Here is a 24,882-nt window from a genome sequence, read left to right as displayed (position 1 = left end):
ATCTGACCTTCTACCCCCACACAGGTCATATGACTGTCCTTTTGACCTGGTTAGACATTACCTAAGTCCAAGACTTATCCTCTGTCTCTCCCCGAAACTAAGGCTATGGACGAGTACATCCAGGAGAACCTGAAGAAAGGTTTTATTCGTCCATCTACTTCACCAGCTGGAGCAGGGTTCTTCTTCGTATAGAAGAAGGATGGAACTTTAAGAACTTGTATTGATTATAGAGGGCTTAACCGCATCACCGTAAAGAATCGCTACCCACTCCCCCTTATCACTGAACTTTTTGATATGTTGCAAGGTGCCAAAGTCTTCTCCAAGATGGACCTCAGGGGAGCTTATAATCTTGTACGCATACGTCAAGGAGACGAATGGAAAACGGCCTTCAACACGCGTAGTGGCCACTACGAATACCTTGTGATGCCTTTCGGACTGTGTAATGCTCCGGCCGTTTTTCAAGATTTCATTAACGATGTCTTCCGCAAAGTACTCAACGACTTTGTCATAGTCTATCTGGATGATATCCTGATTTTTTCAAAGGTTTTACAGGACCACATCTTTCATACATCTTACATGCTCTCTCGCCTTTGTGAACATCGATTATATGCCAAGATGGAGAAATGTACCTTCCATCAGACTTCGACCCAGTTTCTAGGCTACATTATTTCCAGCGATGGTTTCATGATGGATCCGGACAAATTAAAAGCCGTTACTAACTGGCCTAGACCCGACTCTCTTAAATCCGTCCAGCGCTTCCTGGATTTGCGAACTACTACCGCAAGTTTATCCGTGATTTCTCCAGAATTGTTGCACCTACTGTATCACAGCCCTTACGAAGAAGGGGGCCGATCCGTCGGTTTGGTCACAAGAGGGCAATACCGCCTTCAACACACTTAAGGAGGCTTTAGTGTCCTCACCAGTTCTCCATCACCCCAACACTGATCTCCCTTTCGTGTTGGAGGTGGACGCCTCTGATTCTGGCGCCGGTGCCATTCTATCCCAGAGACCTTCACCCCAAGAAAAATTGCATCCCTGCGCATTCTTTTCGAAGAAATTTACCTCAGCGGAGAGGAACTACGACGTGGGGAACAGAGAGTTACTGGCCGCTAAAATGGCACTTCAAGAATGGAGGCATCTCCTGGACGGGTCAAGGGAACCGTTCACCATCCTCACAGACCATAAGAATTTATTATATATTGAGAACGCTCGCCGTCTGGGTCCACGGCAAGCCCGCTGGTCTTTGTTTTTTTCCAGATTTAATTTCCAACTGTCATATATTCCTGGGACTAAAAATGTCAAAGCCGATGCTCTCTCAAGACAACATTCTTCCGAAGAGAGACCAGAAGATTCCATGGAGACCATTTTAGCTCACGAGAAGATTTTCGCCGCATCTTCCTTCAGAAGCTTTGACAAGATCGTCAAGTCACAAAGGTCCATTCCAAAGAACCTGAAGGTCCCCAGGGGCAAGCTCTTTGTGAGACCTAATTTCATACCCGAGGTTCTGGATTGGGGACATGCCTCGAGAGCAGCTGGTCATCCTGGCTACAAAAAGACTTTGGACCTTATACGTCGCAACTTTTGGTGGCCCAAGATGTCCAAAGACATTTTCGAATATACGCACGCTTGTCCGGTCTGTGCGCAAAACAAGACAATTCATCAAAGGCCTCACGGTCTTCTCCTTCCTCTGCCCATCCCAGAACATCCATGGTCACACATATCATTGGATTTTATTGTGGAGTTGCCAAGGTCCAAAGGGATAAATACGATTTTAGTGGTGGTGGATCGTTTTTCAAAGATGGCTCACTTTATCCCGCTCAAAGGACTTCCCACCTCACCCACCCTTGCTGATATCTTCACTGATCACATCTTTCGCATTCATGGTATTCCTTCGTCCCTCGTGTCTGACAGAGGGTCACAGTTCGTTTCCAGATTTTGGAGAACTTTTACCAAAAGACTAGGGATCTCTTCTTCTTTTTCCTCAGCTTACCATCCTCAGTCCAATGGTCAAACAGAAATGGTCAATCAGTCCCTGGAAAAATACCTGAGGTGTTTCATTTCCAATTCTCAGGATGATTGGGCACAACTTTTGCCATGGGCCGAATATGCTTTTAACTCCGCTACCAATGAGTCCACCCGAGAGTCGCCATTTTTCATCAATTACGGTTTTCATCCCCCATGTCTTCCCGTCTCCAACATTCCTTCCGGAGTTCCGGCTGTAGACGACCGTGTCACATCTCTGCAATCAGCATGGTCCAAGATTCAGTCTGCTCTTCTTACCGCCTCTCAAAGGGCCAAACATAAGGTGGATCGCCACCGCCGTCCAGCACCCAGATACAAGCCGGGGGATATGGTATGGCTGTCCTCAAGAAATATTTATTTGAAGGTACCTTCCCCAAAATTGGCGCAGAGGTTCCTGGGCCCTTTTCCGATAATTGAACAGATTAATCCGGTAGCATTCCGGCTTCAACTTCCCGACAGCATGAAAATACCAAACGTGTTTCACACATCTCTACTTAAGCCATTCGTATCCAGTCATTTCTTCCCCAACCATAACCGTAGGCCTAATCCGGTTGTTACCCAGAATAGGGAAGAATATGAGGTCCAGTCCCTGCTCGATTCTCACATATCCAGGGCTCAACTGCAGTTCCTCGTGCACTGGAAGGGTTTCGGCCCAGAAGAAAGGTCTTGGGTTCCACTTCGTGATATCCACGCTCCGGTTCTTCTGAAGACTTTCAGGAAGAAGTTTCCGAACAAACCATTTAAGGACCGTCCTGAGGCCGTTCCTGAAGGGGGGGTACTGTAAGGAATCTGGTGTCTAAGCGCCATCAGCGCGACCATTACTCACCTCCCGTCGGTACTCAGGCGTCCAAGCGTCTGCAGCGCAATTCCCACATACCTCCGTTGTCTGCCACTGGCACTCTGGCTCCTCGCCATCACAGAATTGCACCAACCGAAGAGGTGCCTTTTGAACCGCAGCCTCTGCGTGTGTCTCCAGCTCTGCGCACATGTGCATCTATCTCTGTCCCCATGCGCATACGCGCGTCAGTCACCGAATCCACGCACACACGCACGCCAGCCCCAGACGTTATGTGCATGCATTCCCAGCTTGCAGAGCACACGCCTAACAGAGCACTTTTAACCACTGCTCCTGCAGTGAGGCGTCGCCCCCAAGCATCACACAGTTCCATGCAAATCGATGATTACACTCAGCTGGGCTGTAACACCTCCCTCCTATCAGGGAGGACTCCTTGCAGTCCTCCAGGCCTGCCCCCTCTTCCCATTGGCCTGCCCAGCCTTATTATGCCTGTGCTTCCCATCACTCATCACTCGACATAGTTCTGTATGGAAGCATTTGACTACTCTCTCAGTGACTCCTCAGGTATTGACGCGGATTGGACGACTACCCTCTCTGGCTCTCGACTTCGGCTCTACTTGGACTTCGTGACTTCTGGCATCACTGAAACACGGCTTATACCTTCGACCATCCGCAACTCTCCAATCCCTGATCTTGGCAACGGCAATAACTACTCTTCCTCTACTACCGGTACCGGCAAGTATTGTCTTCCTTACTATACCTGGCCTGGCAACACTAACACCACACTCCGGACGCGCTCCCTTTGCTGCGGGTGCGTGTATCCCTACGTCCCACCTCAACACAGGGGACGGGTCTGGTCTGTGGGCAGCACCGGCGTAACACCTCTCTCTCTCACCTTGGGTTGAGAAGTGATCCTGCCCCATCCGAAGGCCCCGTGCTCCCTCCTTCAGCCCCTTCCTCCGGTCGGGTGGAAATTGGAACCCGGCGCCGACAGAAGGAGGATGAGGACAAAGCACGGTGCCCTTCGAAGTTGTTGGGCCCAACGCATCACTCTTGAAGCACCACCTTCCACTAATACCCAGGACATAATTGACCCACCGACTCTGCTCCTCGGAGCCAGCCTCCTGAACTCTGCTTACATAAAACGAGACAAAGTGCTGGCTACCGAATTATGAATCCCTGGAACATGTCACCCTAAAATATATGATCACCCTCACCTTAATACAAAAAACCATAAGAGATTAATCACCCCGAATCCACTTATATCTTGTTTACCACCAAACCACCGCCATGCTGTCTGACCTGAAGACCACTTTCCTATTGGCCAGCTGCTCCTGCCCAAAGCTCCACTGCCACCAGAGGGAATGATAATCCAACTTCCCCCCTTCCCCTCTGCCATGCTTCCGCACACCACCTACCCTGAAACTAGGCCCCAAAACCAACTGACGCAGCTGCATCCATGAACAACTCAATCACATTTCTCACCAGCGTCCTCCATCCATAGTGGATGCCCATTATTCTTCCCACAAACTGCCCCCATACTTTCAAATCCTCTTTTACCTGTCTCACTATACTTAGAAAATGCTCCAGCCACTTGACCCCTGCTGTTGCTTTTGCCAACTGCCTACAAATCATTCTCCCCAAAGGCATTACCCTAACCGCAAACATCAGTTTCCCCAAAACTGACGGAATTTCCCTCAATGTCGCCATCTTTCTAGAACACATGCTCCCCACTGCTTGCCTTATCTCCCACAACTTTCCACTTGGTAACCTGTACTCCATCCGCTCCGTGTCAGTTTCTGTCCCGAAGAAACTTAACACTGTTGATGGTCCTTCTGTTTTTGTCATGGGCCAATGGTATACCAAACTTCCTAGCCACCTCCTGAAACTCAATCAACAACCTCTCACACACCACTAACCCCACTGACTACACAAAAAAATAATCATGCAAATTGTGCAATACGGTATTCAGCCCCGATTTCTCCTGTAACACCCATTCCAAAAAAGTACTAAAAGTTTCAAAATAATTGCAAGACACCGCCCACCCCATCGGTAAACACAAATCCACATAATTGCCCAACAAATAAAAACATGCTGAGGTAATGGGCAACAACTTAAATGCAGATTCGATGTTCGCCTTTTCAAGAAGTGATTTCTTACTACCACGCCAAACCCAACTCATAACGTTGTCAAGTGAAGTGTACCTGACCATACACAACTCTCGTCCAATATCATCATTAACAGAATCCCCCTCTGGGAAAGACAAATAGTGAATCAACCTGAAGGCCCCTTCTTCTTTTCTGTAATTACTCCAAGTGGTGATACCCTTAAAAAACTCAATGAGGACACTCTAAAAGGTCCCACCATCTGCCCTAATGCAACCTCTTTGTCCAATGTTAACCTAGCCACCTATAAGTGCTCATATACGACAACAAATTCTTTCTGCATACGCTGTCTTCTCTCACCAGAAAGGGGATGAAAAAATATTCCTAAAATCCTTTCCTCAAAAACTCAGCTGCCCCCAACATAGGATAATGACCTAACCACTCTTCCATCTTGCCTAAAACCACTTGCATTTTCCCCATATTGGCCAATCTTCCTACTTTAAACTCTTCCTCCCATTCCCCTACCCCTCCCGAAACACCTTGTGGCCGTGTGCCCTCCACTACACACCCGACTCTCGTGCCTGAATTTACATCCTGGACCCCAATGACAATGCACCTCATTATATGCCCAGCACACCCCAGTCATTTGCCCAAAGTGCTTACTGGCAGCAGCTGACCCCTTAAAGGGCATGGATCTCTGCATCATCAACAAGGACATCCAGAGATCCATATCCTTGCAATCCTATGTCATATGCAAATGTATCGCCAATATCTGCTGGAAAACCTCATCATACATCCACCATATCATATCCCCCACCTCTCTACAAGCTGCCCAAATAGTATCAATGTTTTTGAACAATGCAGAACAATGCTGGGGGTTCCTCTTACCAATTACACTAGCCAGAACAATAAACGCCTCCAACTAATCCTCCGACAATCCTTCCGACTTCCCCTCGTCCTTATATCCTGCTTCAACGTGACTAACTCAACATTCTCCCCTTTCCATACCTTCTCTTTCAGTGCTAATGTCAAATATATCCCTAAAGGGCTCGGCCACATACGTAAACACATTATACGCACTCCCAAAACCAAGCATCTCCCTAATCCTTCCTTGTATATTCATCCCCCCTATCCCTTGGGCAGGGTCAACATGCCCCATCCCATCTTAGTCTCCACCCCCTCCTGCTTCAGCACAAGTGGTTTCATCAGTGGCTCATTCATAATGACTGTGCCACGGTGGCCCTTGAGGAATGACTTGTTGGTGGCCCTTGAGGACTGACCTGTTGGTGGCCCTTGAGGACTGGAGATGGCCACCTTTGATGTAGGGGGTACAAGGTATACAAGTTAGAAACCACCCTTTAATGATGCCCAAAACTTTACAAAGAAGCCAAAAAATATATTGTTTGAGATTGTTAAATGTTAAAATTACATAGATAAGTTCTTCCTGTTTTCTTGTGAGCTCACTGTATCTGTCACATTAAAATTCTAGTCCCACTGAGCAACATTTATTGGAGATGCAAATCTTTCTAAAAACGAATGTTTAGGGCGAGTTCTGTTGCCTTTTATCTCTGGCTCATTCTGTTTCTTCCCTTTATATGTCCCTGGAATAGGGACGGGCTCTACGGAAATCTTGTTATTGAGATACAACAACACACACACAAACACACATCTGTTCAGAATCCCTATGTTAAAAGAAACAATGTAATTGTCTTTTGTTCTACACGGAGAAGCCTTTAGGGGTATTATGAATTGTTTTAATCCTCATTCAGCGTGGCACAGTTATAAGACACAGAATTAACAATATAAGTAAATAAATCCAACGCTATTCTGGCCCAGGATACAATATGATGTAGCAGTTAAGCAAAACGAGAAAAACAAAACATGTCACAATAGTCATCCTTCCCCCCTGTGTCGGCAGCGTTGTGAGACACCCCTCCCCCGCCCCCCCCACCCCCCTCTTAGTCACACCCTTCTCGCACACCTCCTCGCTCTCTCACCCCTCCCCCCCCACTATATTTCTCTTCCCCGGTGTGGGCACGGTGTGTGTTTATCAGTGTGACTGTACAGTGTGTTAGTGAATTTGTGCAGTGGGGGAGAAAGAATATTAGGTGCTGGTGTTATTAGCCGTTATAAATGCAAAGGGCACATTAATCCCTTCGCAATGTCTTACCTCTGGCAATGATGGCCTCAATCAATACATCTATTGCGTCTTTAAAAAAATATTTGTTTTATTGTCTCTATGGAAAATGAGAGAGGGCCCCTGATGCGTTTCGCTGCAGAGTTGCATATTACTGTGTAGTAAGTTTTCCTTTGCCTGTTTACATTACACTGAAACATGGTCTATAGATAGTTCCCATTTTCTGATCTCCACCATGACTCTTCCAGCAGATGTCAACCTCCAAATGCACAAAAAACAGAAGGGAGACCGTGTATGAGCTCCAGGTGGCCCGGCTGCAAGTGCTCAAAAGCAGGGATAGATGAATGGACTAAGCTAATACCGGATGGAGAAGGATTAATAATGGTGCAGCTATACGGTAAAGGGAATGTTAGGGAGCAGGAGGGGAACAGCGTGGGGACAGTACAAGCCGAGAAAGAGAATCACGGAGTCCCCCTTTTCTGCGAAGATCGAACCTACACTACCGGAAGTTTGTCTCCAAATGCACAAGTCAGGGAGATTTGGGACCAAAAAAACGGGGGAAAGTCGTGACTGCGATCAGTGAGATTCTCTGGAAGCCTATAAGTGGCTGATGCTAAAATTCAGCGAGACGCACAAAATCAGTGAGAGTTGGCACATCTGCTTCAGTCAAGGATCTTCTTTGTTGACATTCAGAATTGTCCAGGAGCCTAGGCTGCGATACCTTTTGAAGAAACCCACGTGGGAGTTCTTCATAGACGGAACTATAGGGTACAGACTCTTTTCAAAACCCACAGGTCTCTTCTTCATGAGTACTGTGGTAGTTAAAAAGGAAGAGGGTTAGGTCTCCCAGATGCCAAACTGAAGCAAAATAAATGGGACTACAGTTCAATAGAATACAATGTTATTTTTAGCTTAGGTAAAGTTGGTGCTCCAGTGTGGCAGCTTGGAGACTTTGATACATATTAGGGTCTTATTTACTATGATCTCGTGGCTCCAAACTGAGGAAAACAAGAGCACAAGATGGCTCCATGCTCACCAAAGGAAAGCAACCCCATTCATGGCAATTGGGGTTGTAGTGTTATAAATCTGGTGAAATTATTTTGCATCGGTGTTGCCCCAAATTTGAAGCCGGGAAACTTTAGTTAATAACCCCCATGCCTTATCTTGACGTATGCCTCATACACCTGGCTCTTTCCCTTACTCCTGATGTAACGAAATACCAACCCTCCTCGTTCTCTGGAACTCTTCTCATCCTAAGTACCAACTTTCATACGCAAGACGGCAATGAGAAAGGCCAACCTGCTTCCCACTAATGACTGTGATTACATTGAATCCTACCTCTCTGAACACGCAGAAACCATTCTATTTAACCATGCATACATATGCTTCCACAGGTCCTTTTATGTCCGACTCCTAAACGCGAGTGTAGCTTCAGGCAAAAGACATCTCTATGCTCCAGTTTTAATGCATCACATCTCTTTGTAATAGTTCTCTTTGTGATGGGGAATAAAGCATTGTGTGCTCTGTTCTTCTAACGGATGACCCTATCAGGAGTGTCTTGTTCTATAGCAGATTACCTTTTGTTGAAATCGAACATTGTTACAGAGACACTGGCCTGGCAGATGATGTTGCATGTTAAAAAATAATAGGCTTTTGAGGCCCCGCTGCCTATTAATGGGCCAGCGTATTGTGTCCAGGGTCAGGAGGAATCAAGAAGGGCGTTTGACAATAATTTGTTATCAACATTTTAATCTACTGCATTCATCTGGTAAGACATTCCCCATTTAGCAGGCAGAAAGCTGCTCACACACACACCAGCTCAGTTATTCTATTCCAACTGCTGTGAAGCGCTAAGTACATTAATAGCGCTATATAAATAAAGACACAGATACATTCTAACCCTTTCACTGCTTGGTGAGTTAACAATAGAGATGAGTACATTTGTTATGTGGATTTGGATCCGTTCCAGATTCCTTTTGGTTAAAAGATTTCCACTGATCAGTCTCAAAAAGGAAGATCTCTCTCTCCCCCCACTCTCTCTCGCTCTCCTCTCTCTCTCCCTCCCCTCTCTCTCTCTTTTTTTCTCTCTCTCTCTCTCTCTCCCCCTCTCTCTCCCTCTTTTTCTATCTCTCTCTAGCGCTCGCTCTTCTCTCCCCTCTCTCTCTCTTTTTTTCTCTCTCTCTCTCTCTCTCTCCCCCTCTTTTTCTATCTCTCTCTAGCGCTCGCTCTTCTCTCCCCTCTCTCTCGTTCGGATTCGTAAAAGTCCAGCCAGATTATATCCAATGGCGGTTTTAGATTCACCCGCACGGATTGGGACTGGAACAACCTGTCAACGGATTTTACACCGCGGAACGGTGTGAATTCTGGGAAACGGATTTTACACCGCGGAACGGTGTGAATTCTGGGAAACGGATTTTACACTGCGGAACTGTGTGAATTCTGGGAAACGGATTTTACACTGCGGAACGGTGTGAATTCTGGGAAACGGATTTTACACTGCGGAACGGTGTGAATTCTGGGAAACGGTTTTTACACCGCGGAACGGTGTGAATTCTGGGAAACGGATTTTACACCGCGGAACGGTGTGAATTCTGGGAAACGGATTTTACACTGCGGAACGGTGTGAATTCTGGGAAACGGATTTTACACTGCGGAACGGATTTTCCGTGTGAGTTCTGGGAAACGGATTTTGACACTTGCGCCTATCTCTAGCAAACAACTAAACACAGTGGTCAGTGGCCAGCATAAGTGGCTCAATCAGTCCCAGCTTCAACACAGATGGCTCAATCAGTGGCTCAGTCTTCGACTGAGCCACTGATTGAGCCACCTGTGCTGAAGCAGAGGATAACCTGACCTGTTGGTGGCCTTTGAGGACTGGAGGTGACCACCACGGCATTGGAAACATCAGACTTCTGTCACTGGTTAAGCAACATATAATGGTTTAGAGAACACAGCAGTAATGCCGCCCAAGGGACTATCTCCGCAGCTCTTGACCCCGCCAGTATGATAGAGAGAGAAGTGTGTGTAGAGAGAGAGGCTTCTTTTTATACAGCTGGCTCTTCATTAACCCTTTCACTGCTCAAGAGGCCAGCGACTCGTTGCATAGGAAATGATTAAGGGAACGTCATCTTCATTCGCATCGCAGTGGACATCAACAGTCATGTTTCTTTGATACATCCAGAGCAATGGGGGGAATCACAATAGCCACGGTTTTTGCCTTCACACATACAGAAGCCCCTGACCTCTCAGGGAAAGTGAACCATGACCTTTGGCCCGAGGGGGCCATGGTGTGATAGTTTGGAGGGGTGGGAAGGAGGAGTGAGGGATAGGTTATTTACCGGGCTGTTGCATTGTGACTTACCTCTCTCCTCCTTGGATCACCTCCCCAAAAGGAGATCCGAGGATGAGACGCTGGGCTCAATTCTAAGAGGGACCCCAGATGGGACGAACCATGAGTGCTTTCTGGGTCATGTGGCGATGGTCAGCAGAAGGCCATGATTATATTGCCGGCGTGCGTGCGAGCGCGTGACGTCACGTGCGCATTGCCCGCACGTGAAACCTGCAGGCTGGAGGCATCGGGAGGCGACCGGGAGGCGTGGCGGAGCCGTGGCCATGACGTCACGTGAGCAGTTCGCCCTCATTGGCCGAACCGCTTACGTGACGCGGCAGTTGCGCGGCAACAACTATTTCAAATGTCTTTTCAAAAATCGCCTGGACCCGCTGTTCGCATGTTCAGTCGCGCGTACTATGTGCGCGCTCATTGGATAACATTAATTTGTTGCGGCGTTGCGCACACGTGCTCTGGCACTATAATCCCGGCGTAAGCAGGTGCAGCTGGTTGGAGACAGTTGCTGACCAGGCCAGGTGGGTGCAGTTTGTTTAATAAAAGGCTGTGGGCATTTGCTCCCAACCGAGGTGTCTGTATTTGTCTTTGGGTGGGCATGGAAATGGAACGGGCAGAGTCGGGGGAGGGTACCAGGGTCAAGATATACATACAGTACGTACCTACATGGATAGAAGTTTGATCGGAGACGTGCTTATTTTAAGCCTGCGTTTGCATCAAATGTAAGATAAAGTTCCCTACAAATTGTTAACCAGAGAGGTTGCCGCCCTTCAGATGTGGCTGACAATTTCTACGCAAGACACAGAGGTTAATACATCCCATTGTAATCACTCTGTAACTCCTCTATAACAGGCTAACTCCTCCTGTGCCATTCTCTAAATCAGGGGCGCTCAACTCCAGTCCTTAAGCACCCCCCAACAGATCAGGTTTTCAGAATATCCCTGCTTCAGCACAGGTGGCTCAGAGTCCCTGCTTCAGCACAGGTGATTCAATCAGTCACTGCTTCAGCACAGGTGGCTCAATAAGAGGCTCATTCTTCAACTGAGCCTCTTGTTGAGCCACCTGTGCTGAAGCTGGTATATCTTGAAAACCTGACCTGTTGGGGGGGCTTGAGGACTGGAGTTGAGCCCCCCTGAGCTAATTAACAAGCCGACACACACGGCAAACACTTGGAGCAAAGACCTTGATACGCTGACAAAAAAGAGCCGCAAGATGAAAATGACGCAACTAGCATCAATTTTGTTCGAAGTTTTCATTGATCCCATACAAACACCCCACTGTGTCAGTGTTACACAAACAATGCATTTGTGTGTCTATACTTTTGATATGTAACTCACAAACTGCGTGGTGTTGGGAAAATGTAAATGATTTTTGGTGGACTACCAACAATCACATCACTATGCAATTCCACAATGATACAATGACACAATCAAGCAAGCTTCGTGTTGCAACTCAGGATGTGATGTCATTTCTCTGGCAGACTGTTCCTGAAAGTCGGAATTGCGATTAGCCCTGCACACAGGTACAGTATAATTAAACCTTTTTATTTGTGATGGAGCTGTCCAGGGCTATACGCGTACACAGCAAAAGTCTAATTACTAAATCATCAGTGCAAATAAACATCACCATGTCTATTAACGAAAATGGACATTTTCTTTTTTCTATTGATAAAAAAGGCAGTTTTGCAGCCAGGAAAATAAAGTACACAGTACAACCCCCCAGTAGTGAAGTTACTTTACTCTTTACTTGTGCTTAGTGTGTATTTTATGTCCGGACCCCCTGGCAAACAATGGCGATCGTACGTGCAGTCAGCAGAGATACGCGCCCACCCTGCACTTTCAGGTTTAAGTTCTGGTTTTGCCTAAATACAGATTTGTAGAGATTTTGGATTTTTTGTATATATTGAAAAAATAAAAAAAGATATCAACCTCACCCTAGAGTGCCTGTATATTTTATGATGATGATGCACTCACATATGAATATGTATATGTATATATATATATATATGTATATATATATATGTGTATATATATATATATATATATATATATATATATATATATATATATATATATATATATATTGTGACAGAAACCAGGGGATGGTAATAAATTCCATATATAGGGCTCCCAGGATACTGAACAGTTTCTATCCTGTTTGGCCTGGGAGTGCTAATTAGAAATCAGGTATTTAAGACTGATTTCCTGGTTCCTCTTCCCTCTCCTCAAGAGCCTGGAGGCAGGAAGGCTGCTGGAAGCAGAGAGGGGGGAAAAGCCTCTCCCCAAACAGGTTAAATCATTCTGCTCTTTTTTGTCTAAAACAGCAAAGTTCCTTATTTTGTTGTTGGAAGTGGAAAAGCCACTTCAACCCTGAGTCAGGGAAAACCTAAGTTAAGTTATTGCTCAGGTGAGTAGGTTTTTGTTTTGCTTGTGTTTCTGTTGTATGCACTGTGGCAGTCTCAGTGCCTGGGACTGAATAAACCAGGCATAGCCTGTTTAAAGGAACAGCATGTGACGCCTCGTCATTTAACCTACCCTAAAAGACCGTGTTCTAACAGTCCCGGACAGACGGCGGAGCCTCGGAGTAAGCCGTTTGACACAATATATATATATATATATATATGCAAATACAACTGTATGCTCATCTGCATGTCTTGCAAATGAGCACACAGTGTCACTTTTTGCCTCAAAAAACATTTTTAACATGGTTCCCTATAGGCTCAAAGCTGTGACCATTCAGCAAGCTTAAGCCTATAGGGAACCATGTTAAAAATGATTTTTGAGGCAAAAAGTGACACTGTGTGCTCATTTGCATGTCATTTCCCAGAATCCCTTGCTGCAGTGGAAGTGCTGTATGCTGGGTGATAATGGGGAAAGGCGGGGTTGCAGACCTGCCTAAGACATGCAGATGAGCATACAGTTGTATTTGCATATTTGCTTTCCTGTGGAGAGAGAGAGAGGGAGAGAGGGAGAGAGGGAGAGAGGGAGAGAGGGAGAGAGAGAGAGAGAGAGAGAGAGAGAGAGAGATCTCTCTCTATCTCTCCAGGAATACACAGCGCACCGTAGATCAGAATAAAAGTATATAATTAAATCAATAACAATTACAACTGTAAGTGTGGATATGCTTTTCTATTGATTTCATTCTATACTTTTATACTGATCTCCGCAGCGCTCTGTAAATAATTTCTTGTGTTCTTGGAGATCTCCCGTGTGAGGTGTATGCGGAAGCTTTAGGAATGCTCCAACACAGCAGCTGCAAGGAGAACACGCCGTTACATGATTACCCGAGAAGAACGAGCGCGGACTTCTTTTGCATCAATATATATCATCATCATCATCTTCAGTCCTTGTCTCCCCAATGATCTCCCAGGTACTGCGGTTCCAGCCTCTTTTCTCCACGTCGCTCCAACACATTGTCTCATCCCATCATCTTCAGCCCGTGTCTCCCCACTGCTGGATGAAGTCTCCCCAATGATCTCCCATGCACTGCGGTTCCAGCCTCTCTTCTCCACGTCGCTCCAACACATTTTCTGATTTCACCCATAATGCAGGGGGAGAAAGGGCTGAGACGCGACTCAGGCCGCGGGGTGGCAGGGCCCTCGGACACCAATCATCTCGAGAAGTAAAGAATTCCTCACCACGTACGGTATATTCTAACGGACACACTCAGACGGTACGTAACCTCTTCCCTGCCAGACGGGCCACGTTACATAACAAACGCTCTCCTCCACGCAGCGCATTCCGCTCACAGTAAACCATTTCGTTGAAAACAGCGCCAATTTTTTTTTGTCTTCTACAAACCTGCCGCGGCAATTTGCACCATTTTGGCAAAAGGTTTGTAACAGGGAGACTTCAATATCAAAGCAACTAAATATGACATTATAAGGTCTTTAGGGCTTACTGTGCCTGCAAAAGGCTGCGGTACCCCCGATGTGAACAATATCTTACAAATATTATCATTATTATTATTACCGCTACCGTATTTTTGTGGCTCCTTTGCTTTCAAGGTAAATTTATTCAACAAAACTGTTTAACCTTCAACTCTTCTCTCGCCTCCGGTGCTGCAGGGTTTAATCATCGGCGGTACCATTTATCTGCTCAGATTGATGGTTACACAGCCTCACACAGGAAAGCCGTCGCTTGGCCCGATGCAGGTGGTGTGCAGGGCTCTGCAAAACAGCAGCTCTTCCTACAGTAAATAAGTATCCTCAGTGAGTACAAATCGGTGTCTTCCTGGGAAGAAAAAGGTCTTGTTTAGGAGCTGGAACCACAGAACGTGTACAGTACAAGGCTCCCCGTTTTGTTCAGTAAGGGCGCAGACCCATTTACAAATATAGTTTGAAGCGAAAGACCTCAGTCATGCAATCTCTAATCTTTTATTTTTTTAAGAGGGTTTCAAATAACTGTTTTACTTATTTGTATGTTGTGATAAATGAATATGTTTTGCTTCTTTCCAGGTTTAAGCAGATCAACAACTTCAGGTTTATCTCTTTGACTAATGATGGCTTGATCTTTTCTTGGACACGCTCCATCGTATCAGCAAAAGGCCCTAGATAAAGATTGTTAAAAAAAATGAAATAAAGGTTTACTTTCCAATGGAAATGTTTCAAAACAGGATTTAAAAACGACATAACAGAAAGGCGTCGGCCATCTTCATTTAAATGTAGGTTCATTATCGCCCTAGGATGGACATATCCTATAAATGGGTGTTATAGCAGAACTACATGTTGCATTGCTTGCTTTTTGTTGTAGGATTGAAGCAGGGGGTCTCCAGAGCTGAATCCCACTAATTTCAGCTCCAGGGACCCCTTGCCTCGAGAGATCGAAAGCAGCTGCAGCAACAAGGGAGCCCCCTGCTCCCCAGACTCTCTCCTCATACTCTGTCAGCAGATGCACGGGGGGGGAGGCGGGGGAGGGAACCCCTGGCACAGACAGTGTGATGGCCCCGCCCCCCATCATTGCCGCGCCCACCCAACCCGTTTTGGCTACGCCCGCTGCTCGAGCTCCCGCTCCCTACAAACAGCAGATAGCGGTCAAGTGCCTCTCCACGTGCCGCCTGTCTGCTGCATTGCGGGCGCGTTGTCTGAGGCAGCGGGGCCTTAGCCTTACAGTACTTTCGTAGCGATGCTGGTATCTGCAGCCAGGGAAAAAGTGTGCCTAATGAAATGGCGGCGTTTCAATGTTCCGCATCACCCTGGACAATAGGAAGCCGGGATGTCATCGTCTCTCCCCCGGACTCAAGTCGCCATTGCCAGCCATCAGCTAGTTCCTGCCCATGGGATCCCTACATGCGCTCCGTCGCCGCTCTGTCCTCCATTCACCGGAAGTGACGAAACCGAAAGTCCTGGGGGCGTTGCAGATGGGATTACACGCAGAATATGTACTAGTGGTGCACTAATGGTATGTTACAACAGGGGCCTCGACTCCAGTCCTCAAGCCACTGCGAACAGGTCAGGTTTTCAGGATACAACAAAAAACAGAAAAGCCCAATGCTACATCCAATATGACAAAAATACAGAAATACCTATATATTCTCTTGAAAAAGACTAATTTAGTTAAACCCTTTGGCAAAAGCGTTATAAGCCTGCAAGCCACATCAAGGCATGACCATTAGCAGGTCCTAACCTGCTGTAAATTCTCATTTACCTCTATATTTGGAGGGAGAATGATCACATTGGATCTGTCTAAACCCTGTAACATGAAACAGACCTGCTAACTTGGAAAGTGGGGAGGAGCGAGCTTAAACCCTGGGGGTGATGGGCCACTAACCTCCAAACAGCTGAGACCAGCTGGAAAAAGTTAATAAACACTCAGAATCCCAGCAAGCTCAAGTGGCTCAATCAGAGGCTCAATCGAAGCTTAAGGTGGGATATCCAGAAAACCTTACCTGTACGGGGGGCCTTGAAGACTGGAGTTGAGTCCTCATGTGTTGGAGAAGGCAGGTGTGGGCCTTTAATTCTGCCTACTGAAAGAGATGTGGAATAAGTTGCTTGGTGCAGGCGATGACACAACAATGTTATAGTTGTTAGAGGCAGAGGAAACCATCAGGGGATCAACTGCATCTTTATTTATCCATGCAATGTAAAAATTGCATGGTAAAAGGGTATGAAACAGCGGTATAGACAAGCTTGTCTTCCTACTGTGTGTGGGAGTAGAGATGAGCTAATTTTTGGGGGCGGATTTGGACCTGCCTTGGATCGGGCAGTTCCTTTGGTCTGCGGATTTCCGAGGCGTGTGCTCTAGAATGCACTGGGACCGCAGCCTAACCGGCCAAGTCACAGTAGTAAGCTGGGGGATAATACTTGCTAATAAACTGTTCGTTTACACTTCTACACGTTTCGTTAGTAAAACTAACTTTATCAGGAATTGTGTTTTAGGAGGAGGTGAGAGGTATGTGTCCCTCATGTCTGTGTATTAGGAGGAGGTGAGAGGTATGTGTCCCTCATGTCTGTGTATTAGGAGGAGGTGAAGGAGGTGAGAGGTATGTGTCCCTCATGTCTGTGTATTAGGAGGAAGTGAGCGGTATGTGTCCCTGATGCCTGTGTGTTTGGAGGAGGTGAGAGGTATGTGTCCCTGATGTCTGTATTAGGAGGTGAGAGGTGCATGTCCCTGATGTCTCTGTATTAGGAGGAGGTGTGAGGTATGTGTCCCTGATGTCTGTATTAGGAGGTGAGAGGTGCATGTCCCTGATGTCTCTGTATTAGGAGGAGGTGTGAGGTATGTGTCCCTGATGTCTGTATTAGGAGGTGAGAGGTGCATGTCCCTGATGTCTCTGTATTAGGAGGAGGTGTGAGGTATGTGTCCCTGATGTCTGTATTAGGAGGTGAGAGGTGCATGTCTCTGTATTAGGAGGAGGTGTGAGGTATGTGTCCCTCATGTTTCAGTTTATGGAGGGGTGTATAGTACAGTATCGGTTCCCTAATGTCCCTGTAGGAGGAGAGGATAGGAACGTATCCCTGTAAGAGAAGGGCTAAGTATGTCTGTCTTTATGTATATAGCGCCACTAATATACACAGCGCTTCACAGCAGTAATATGTCACCCTCCGTAGGAAGATTGAGTGATGTGTAACCCTAATCTCTCTGCGTTAGAATGGGGTGAGAGAGAATAAGCCTGTGGTCCTGACTACTATTTAATATATTGAGAAATTGTTAACACAAAGCTAACAATATGCTGGCCTCAAGTGAATGCAAATGAATGTGCTGTTCCCCAGGCACTGAGCGCTTGTCACCAGATGGAATGGGTGGCTATGTGAGGCGGAGGTATTGTTCAGTCAAGGAGGTAACTGTGGGATATTTTTCCAAGATGCCAACATAATGTGCAACATGTAATATGCAATGCGTAAGAAATAAAATGGCCAGATAATCCTTTTTTGTGCCGGGTAGCACTGCGGAAAGTGCAATAACAGTGCCATCTACTGTCCCACATTTGAATGTTACCTACAACCTTTACACATTAAAGCTGCAGACAAAGCAATATCCTACGTGTGTTTTCTTTTAATAAATCAGTTCTGTACTATGAGAAAATACTTGTAGCATTTAAAAAAAAAAATCATCATCTCTGAATAACATTTTTAATGTGTTATAATGTAAGAAGCATTTTTTGTTTCTAAAGCAACTATTGCCCTCTCTCTAGCAGTGCGCCAATTGTATCTAGTGACTGCCTGGTCACATGATCTTCAGCACAGAACTTTGCATCTTGGGTTCTCTTCTGCTGCACTGACGGCCATTTAGTGAACCCCCGAGCCGAATCTTCGCCGATCGACCACAGGAGAACGGATCAATCGGTAACTTAGCTAATTACTTATCATTGTGTGGATTGTATTGATGCACATATTAAAGGGAGGGCTGAAAAAATACAGTGTACTCTAAATAGAAATCCCACTTGTGAGCACATTCTCATGTCCCAGACAGCTCTGCAACCTGCCCTTCCCCATTATCTCTTAGCATACAGTGCTTTCACTGCTGCAAGGGATTCTGGGAAATGACATGCAAATCAGCACACAGTGTCACCTTTTGCTTCAAATCCATTTTAACATGGGCCCCTATAAGACTATGCCCGCCGCATTACACAGCTTTACAGATTCTTGTTGCATCCCAATCAATGGATATCAGGGTCCCTTAGTTTGGCTGGTCTTTGCATCTATTCTAGGGGCTTCCATTGGGGCCTAACTGGGGAAATGAACATCTCGCCATATTCACAAAACATTTCTCGCATGTCCACACCACGTGAGAACCGCGTTATACATTGCAATTCGGTTCCGGCTGAGTAAAACCCATGAAGTGTGCAAATGAAAAGGATGTAGGGCAAAAAAGATTCAACATATTGTGGATATATATATATATATATATATATACTGTATATATATATATTATATATATATATATATCTCTATACAGATATATATATATGGAAATTTCATTTGGGACACCGAGGGACCCTACACCATAGCCGCCCCCCACTGGTCACTCAGACGCCAAATGTTTCGCCGATACCGTAGGATTATTTAAAGGGTTTTGGAGGTTAGAATAGGGGATTAAGGGTAGGGTAATGAGTTATGGTTTTGAGGGGAAGGAGTTTAGGGGAAAGGGTTTTATGTTTAAGGTTTGTAGGGTAGGCTGTAGCGTTAGAATTAGGGGTTAAGATTAGATTCTTTTAGGGTAATCGGTAAGGTTAACAGCTTACCTTAGCGGCAAAACGGCCGCGGTTAAACGTCCTAGACCGGGACCTGAAACGTTGCTGATGTTCCACTATAAATCGTTTAAAAGGATATTCTGCAGGCTGTGAGTAACGCTTCGTGGGGTTTTTTCCATTATACAAATGAGGAAATCTTGCACAATTTGCTATTCTACAGACTGCGAGATTCCATCTCCGCTCCCCTAGGCAAGCGAGATTGTTTATTGCGAGGAAGAGGTGTTGTTGAATAGTGTGGGAGAGCGGAAGAAAGGGAGCGGGTGAATAGGGAAGGGAGACAATTACAGTCATTCCTCTTTATATACAGTACCTCTCAACTACATAACCTATTCCATTCATGGTGAGAATCAAACGGTTGAAATAGTTGCATAGTATTTGCTTTCACCAGGCATATATCATGTATATATATATATATATATATATATATATATATTTATATATATATACACACACACACACACACACACACACACGTGTGTGTGGTGTGTGTGTGTGTGTGTATGTATGTGTATGTATGTGTATGTATATATAGTGTATTTTAAATTATCTCACCACCATCGAATTGCATTCCGTTTTCTGGGGCAAATTTGCATTGCAAAACGTACCGTTTAATGAATAGGTTCTATTGTGTTTTAGGGATAACTGATATATAAATAGATTTATACTCCTGTGAATTAACCTAACCTACAAATGAATAGACAAGGGGCGGCCAACTCCAGTCCTCAAGGGCCACCAACAGGTCAGGTTTTCAGGATCTCTCGGATTCAGCACAGGTGGCTCAATCAGTCCCAGCTTCAGCACAGGTGGCTCAATCAGTGGCTCTGTCAAAGACTGTATCAGTCTTTTACTGAGCCACCTGTGCTGAAGCAGGGTTATCCAGAAAACCTCACCTGTTGGTAGCCCTTGAGGACTGGAGTTGGCCGCCCCTGAAACAGGCTAATCACTAATGGTCAAAACATACGTGGTTCAGCTCGTGGCCCTTAAGCAAGGCTCAAGAAGCTTTTTATGAGTGTTTATAGTTTCAAACGATTGAGTTTTCCATTCAATGAACAGGTGCCCAGCGCATAGCAGAGTAATGATAGACAGGCCCCTCTTGTATTAAGGGGGTTAACTTCAAGTGAATGGGCCCTGAGGTGTATGTTAGAGCCACAAGGTGTTATACAGAATACACTTAGTACTAAGCTTAGAAAAACTGTTTGCTTTAACAAACATAGTTTTAATTGATACAGAAAGCCTCAGGTACTTAACAAGTCGATTGGAAACCAAGCAACTCGACTAATGGGAATTACAGAATTCACGTGTTTACATGTATTTCCCTGCTTAACATCCCCATAAATAGTAATCATTTTAAAATATTTATATTCCCACTAAAAGCAAATAATACCAAGAAAACAAACGTTTTTTGGTAAACAACAGAAGAAGAAGAAAACAGCATTAGGCTTATCCAAGAAAAGAATACTCTGGGGTTTTTATCCTGGATTTACAAACACTGTAAAACTGTTAACACTATCGTGGAGTTGTGGGACAAGAGGAATATCGTCATTTCATGTATTTCATACAGGAGTTGAGAATTTCGATGCCGTGAAGCTCGCGGAGATGGTTCATATACCTAAAAAAAAACAAATATAGAGATAGCGAATGAGACTGGAGTTGGACATCAATGTTTTCAGCGCCTTATGAGCCTTCATTGAGCCCCATCAATGCCGGTACAATGGACCTCCTCTTCCATTCACGATGCCAGGAACGGTTGGCAACTACGTTACCCAACGCAAAGCAATTGCAGAATGTCTGTGACGCTCTTCAGACGGTGAAAAGATGAAACCAGAGAGGTCTAAGCCATCTGAGGTCCGGTGAATATTTAGTTACAAATAAAAGGAAAAGGTTGAGCGACATAGTAGGGTCTTATTCAATATGCCGTGAAGCCGCTGAAGAAAAGATCAGCTCCATTCAAGTTAATGAGACTAAAATCTTCAGCAATATGAGGAAGACGTCTTCATAGCACACGGAATAAGCACACATGATAACTCTACTTGCTGCCGAAGCCCAAGTTGGTACACGCAGGGCACTATGGGAGCAAAGAACTGCACGTTGATACAATGTTGCAAAGAGGCACTAGATTATAATAACTCTAGTTTCTCTCCAAATTGCCTTGAAACACCTACAAGTACTATGGCAATGGCTATGGAAGAGGCAATGGGTTATCCGCGGTAACCGTTGACTAATACCGTGCAGTGAAGAGGACTCATTCATAAGTAAAGAGAGATTTGACACTAGTTACCTTGGTTCTGCAGTGCACAGCTTTCCTAGGGCTATAGCCGCATTCTGCTGCACGGTATTCTTCTTGGCGTCCCCCCCAGCGTGGGTCAGCAGCAGCTTTAAGATATCAGACTGCAGCAGGGAGGAAGCGGCTGCTGGAATCTCAAAACAGTTCCCCAGGCAGAGGGCAGCGTTACCGACCATCATTTCGTCCTCCGAACGCAAGAGACTTACCAAGATGCTGAACCCTGGCAGAACGAGGACAGACATTGTTATTATTATTGTAATAAGGCACCAACATACTCCATAGTGGAGGGTAATAGGGATGTGGAGAGGATAACCGGAACAGTAAGGTGCAGTGGGTTAGGAGGGTCGCGCTCCGAGAAGCTTGCAATCTAAAAGGGGAGGGTGAGTGGCAACACGAGGTATAGTGTGTTCATATATATATCATGGGATAAAGGGAGATTGGTGAGTTGGGATGAACCAGACCTACCCTTACATTTAAGTTTATGGCATTATTCCAGATTTTGTCGACATTACTTCCTGCTGAATAACGTACCGTATGCTCTGAACAGGTGCAAGTTGGGATGTACGTATATCTTTATATAGTGCCAACAGTATACTCCGCACTTTGCAGAAGAATACCCTCCAACAAAACTAGTAGGGGCTTAATTGAAATACACTTGTACATAGAGATGGGTTATTGTATGAATGTTTTTATAAAGGGGTCTTATTCTGAGTCAGAAAATAAAGATGACATTATTAATCCTGGCACATTCTGCCTCCTCCTTCCAGTCTAGTTTACCCTATCCCACGTTCTTGGGTTTCTCAGTGCCACGTACGTTTATCATATTTCATCATATCCTTCCGTGCCCGAGTGTCTTGCTTAGAACAGACAGCGAGAGCCCTCACAGCATAGAGGGATGTCCTCTGTCCACCAGCCTAAAGGAAAAACAAGATACCCAAAGACATCCCTCAGGGATCAGCAAACGACCTCCAAAAATATTACTCCTAGTGGACAAGCCCCAACATGAAGTCTAACCGGCAAGGTGTTGTTGGTTCTCTGACAGTGAAGGGATCAGGACTCTGGAGGAAAACACTTTCTGAATGGATTTTCCAATAACAACCATGTGTTAAACTAAACTTCAGTACATCGGTTGTATGTGCAATATTTTATAAACACTGTGTTATGCAGCCAGCAGTACAGTGTATGAATATTGCCACATGCAGATAGCAGCAGCACAGAGTATGATAGTGTTGGGAAAGTGGCATTACAGCATATCAAAAAGTTGCCCAGATTCTCTATAGCAGGGGAGGCCAACTCCAGTTCTCAAGGGCTACCAACAGGTCAAGTTTTCAGGATATCCCTGATTCAGCACAGATGGCTCAATCAGTCTCTGATTCCGCACAGATGGCTCAATCAATGGCTCAGACTTTGACTGTTTCCTGGAACCAGGGTCACGAATGATGTATGATTAGTTCCAGTAAGCTCAACTCATGTCCTCCCTCTTCCAAAGCATGACAAGTCCTTAATGTCTTTCTTAATTTTATTGCTGGATTAGAAAACACAGGAACTTGTGGGTGTAGTGTAGGCAGAGAGTGCTTCTCTATGTGGGATGCTTCTATGAGGTTGGACTATGGTAAGAGAGAAAGGCCTTACCAGGGGTGGATGCAGACAGGTCTGTACTCACTGTAATCTAGGGTGGAAAAGAAAGTGAGGGGCAGGGGTCACACTAAAGGTTGAGTGGGACTGCACTAACTGTCAGCAAAAGACAGGGGAGAACATGGGAAAGTCCATTAACTGGGAGGACTGGAGAAGCTGCAGTAGCAGTTCACTGATTATGTGCTCAGAGGCAAAAAATGCAACATTGTTGCATGTTACACAGGCACAGTGTGTGTATGTGGAGCCAATGCCTGCAGCTGAACTTAAGGAGCTGACAAGCAGAAGGGGGGTCGGGCAGGAATGTGATTCTTGTTCCATGACACTCCCCGTCTGGTATCTGGAGATACCACTATATAACTGGAATATGTGGAACATATGTGCAATGCATAACAAAGATAACATCACATTCTCAAACAATGCAAGAGTCCATGTCCACATAGCGATGTGACACCGGCCGGTATCACTGGTATCAAGGTCCCTTGGCCAAGGTTCTTTGGCAAAGGATGCAGGGTGGATGCACAGCTCCAGGTTTGCTGGTTGCACCACAATGTCTTTGTATAAAAGTCTCTGGCACTGTTTCCTTTTAGTCTTGTGAGAGAACAGTCCTTTTGTCTCTGTAGTTTCACCCACAGAGTGTATCCCCTTGTAGGTATACCAGCCGTGGCAGCCTGTTGCTCTATCACCTGGCGTTTGGCAGAAGGAGAGGGCTTTTGGCTCCTTGTGGGAGCGGATTACTGTCCCTGGAAAACTGGTTGTCGAATGTAATCCAATAAAGGGGGCGTCGTTCAGGGAGACTCCCTGAAGCTGAGCGCTGGGGTTGAACATTACCCGGATTTGATCGGGTTCCTGAGGGTGGTAGGCCCCAGGTGATTGGAGGTACCGACATTCTTTGCCTTCCTCCATTAGAGGTGCTGGCTTTGCGTGGCCGGTAAAGAATATCTTCTGGATGAAGACCACAAAGTTGTTTTTGGTCTCTGGTTCCCTTTGTGGGCCGCAGAGGTGCGAGGTGAACCTAGAGATGGCATGTTCTCCATTGTTTGGGAAGCGCCTCCTTGGTGAACGGAATGGTAGCGGAGTCACCCGACTGCTTAGTCCGTCTTTAGAGAGCTCCTTGACAGTTAACCTCGGGAATCCTCTATCTTCCCTCGAGGGTGTTTGTTTGTCATCGTTCCTTGTTGTCTGGAACGCTGTGCACCGTAGTTCATCGGTACATTTCTCTTGCACGAGAACATCTCCGCGTAGTTTGGTGAAACGCTTTTGTGTTTCTTTGTTGACTGCCATCGGGAGGTTGTTTTCTCCCTGGACATGACGAGGAACAGTCTCTTTTGTCCTTGTAAATCCTTTTGGGAAATGTCTCTGCAACTGTCCCCTTTTACGTGTTTGAACGAACAGTCCTTTTGACACTGTGGCTTCGCCTGTGGGGCGCAATCTTTTGCGGCTATGCCAGCCGTGGCAATTGGTTGCTCTGTTTCTTGATACTCTGTGGAGAGGAACAACTGTACGTCTTAATTGTGCCCTTGCTCGCGGGAGTATTGTCTGATTGTTTGTTGTTTTTAGGACGATCCCTTTATCGGTCACCTTTGGGAGGTTACTCTCTTCCTTCGGTGGAGTCGACTCATCATCCTTGGCTGTCTGGACTGCTGAGCATCCTAAGCCATTGTCGCATCCCATCGGCGTGAGGATGTCTTTGTTGGTCTCAGGGGTATGACCTTGTCTTTCCTCTTCACTTGGCCCTTCGGTCACTTGGAGATGGCCAAGACATGGTTCAGAGAGAGATGTGTGTCCACATTCTGTCACCTCCGTTCTGCGGGCATCAACGTAGTCTTGCCCGTGCTCTCTGTTAGTGCACGAGTTGCCCACTATCACCCA

The 24,882-nt window shown here is 45.8% G+C and overlaps 1 protein-coding gene across 2 annotated transcripts in view; it reads right to left on the bottom strand.

Moving 5' to 3' along the window:
* Positions 1 to 20,289: 20,289 nt before the first annotated feature.
* Positions 20,290 to 24,882, bottom strand: part of TTC12 (tetratricopeptide repeat domain 12) — an 83,790-nt gene continuing 79,197 nt past the window's right edge. For both annotated transcript variants that reach the window (XM_075604037.1, XM_075604036.1), the window contains exons 20-22: positions 22,193 to 22,292; positions 21,373 to 21,598; positions 20,290 to 20,703 (exon numbers count right to left, since the gene is read on the bottom strand). In XM_075604037.1, the coding sequence (XP_075460152.1) occupies positions 20,634 to 20,703; positions 21,373 to 21,598; positions 22,193 to 22,292 (396 nt within the window). In that variant the 3' untranslated portion in view covers positions 20,290 to 20,633. The remainder of the gene's footprint in view (positions 20,704 to 21,372; positions 21,599 to 22,192; positions 22,293 to 24,882) is intronic.

Source organism: Ascaphus truei, chromosome 6 (genome assembly GCF_040206685.1).
Source record: "Ascaphus truei isolate aAscTru1 chromosome 6, aAscTru1.hap1, whole genome shotgun sequence".
NCBI classification, from domain to species: Eukaryota; Metazoa; Chordata; class Amphibia; order Anura; family Ascaphidae; genus Ascaphus; species Ascaphus truei.
The sequence above is the reverse complement of the archived record's forward strand: the minus strand, read 5'-3'. Positions and strand labels throughout refer to the sequence as shown.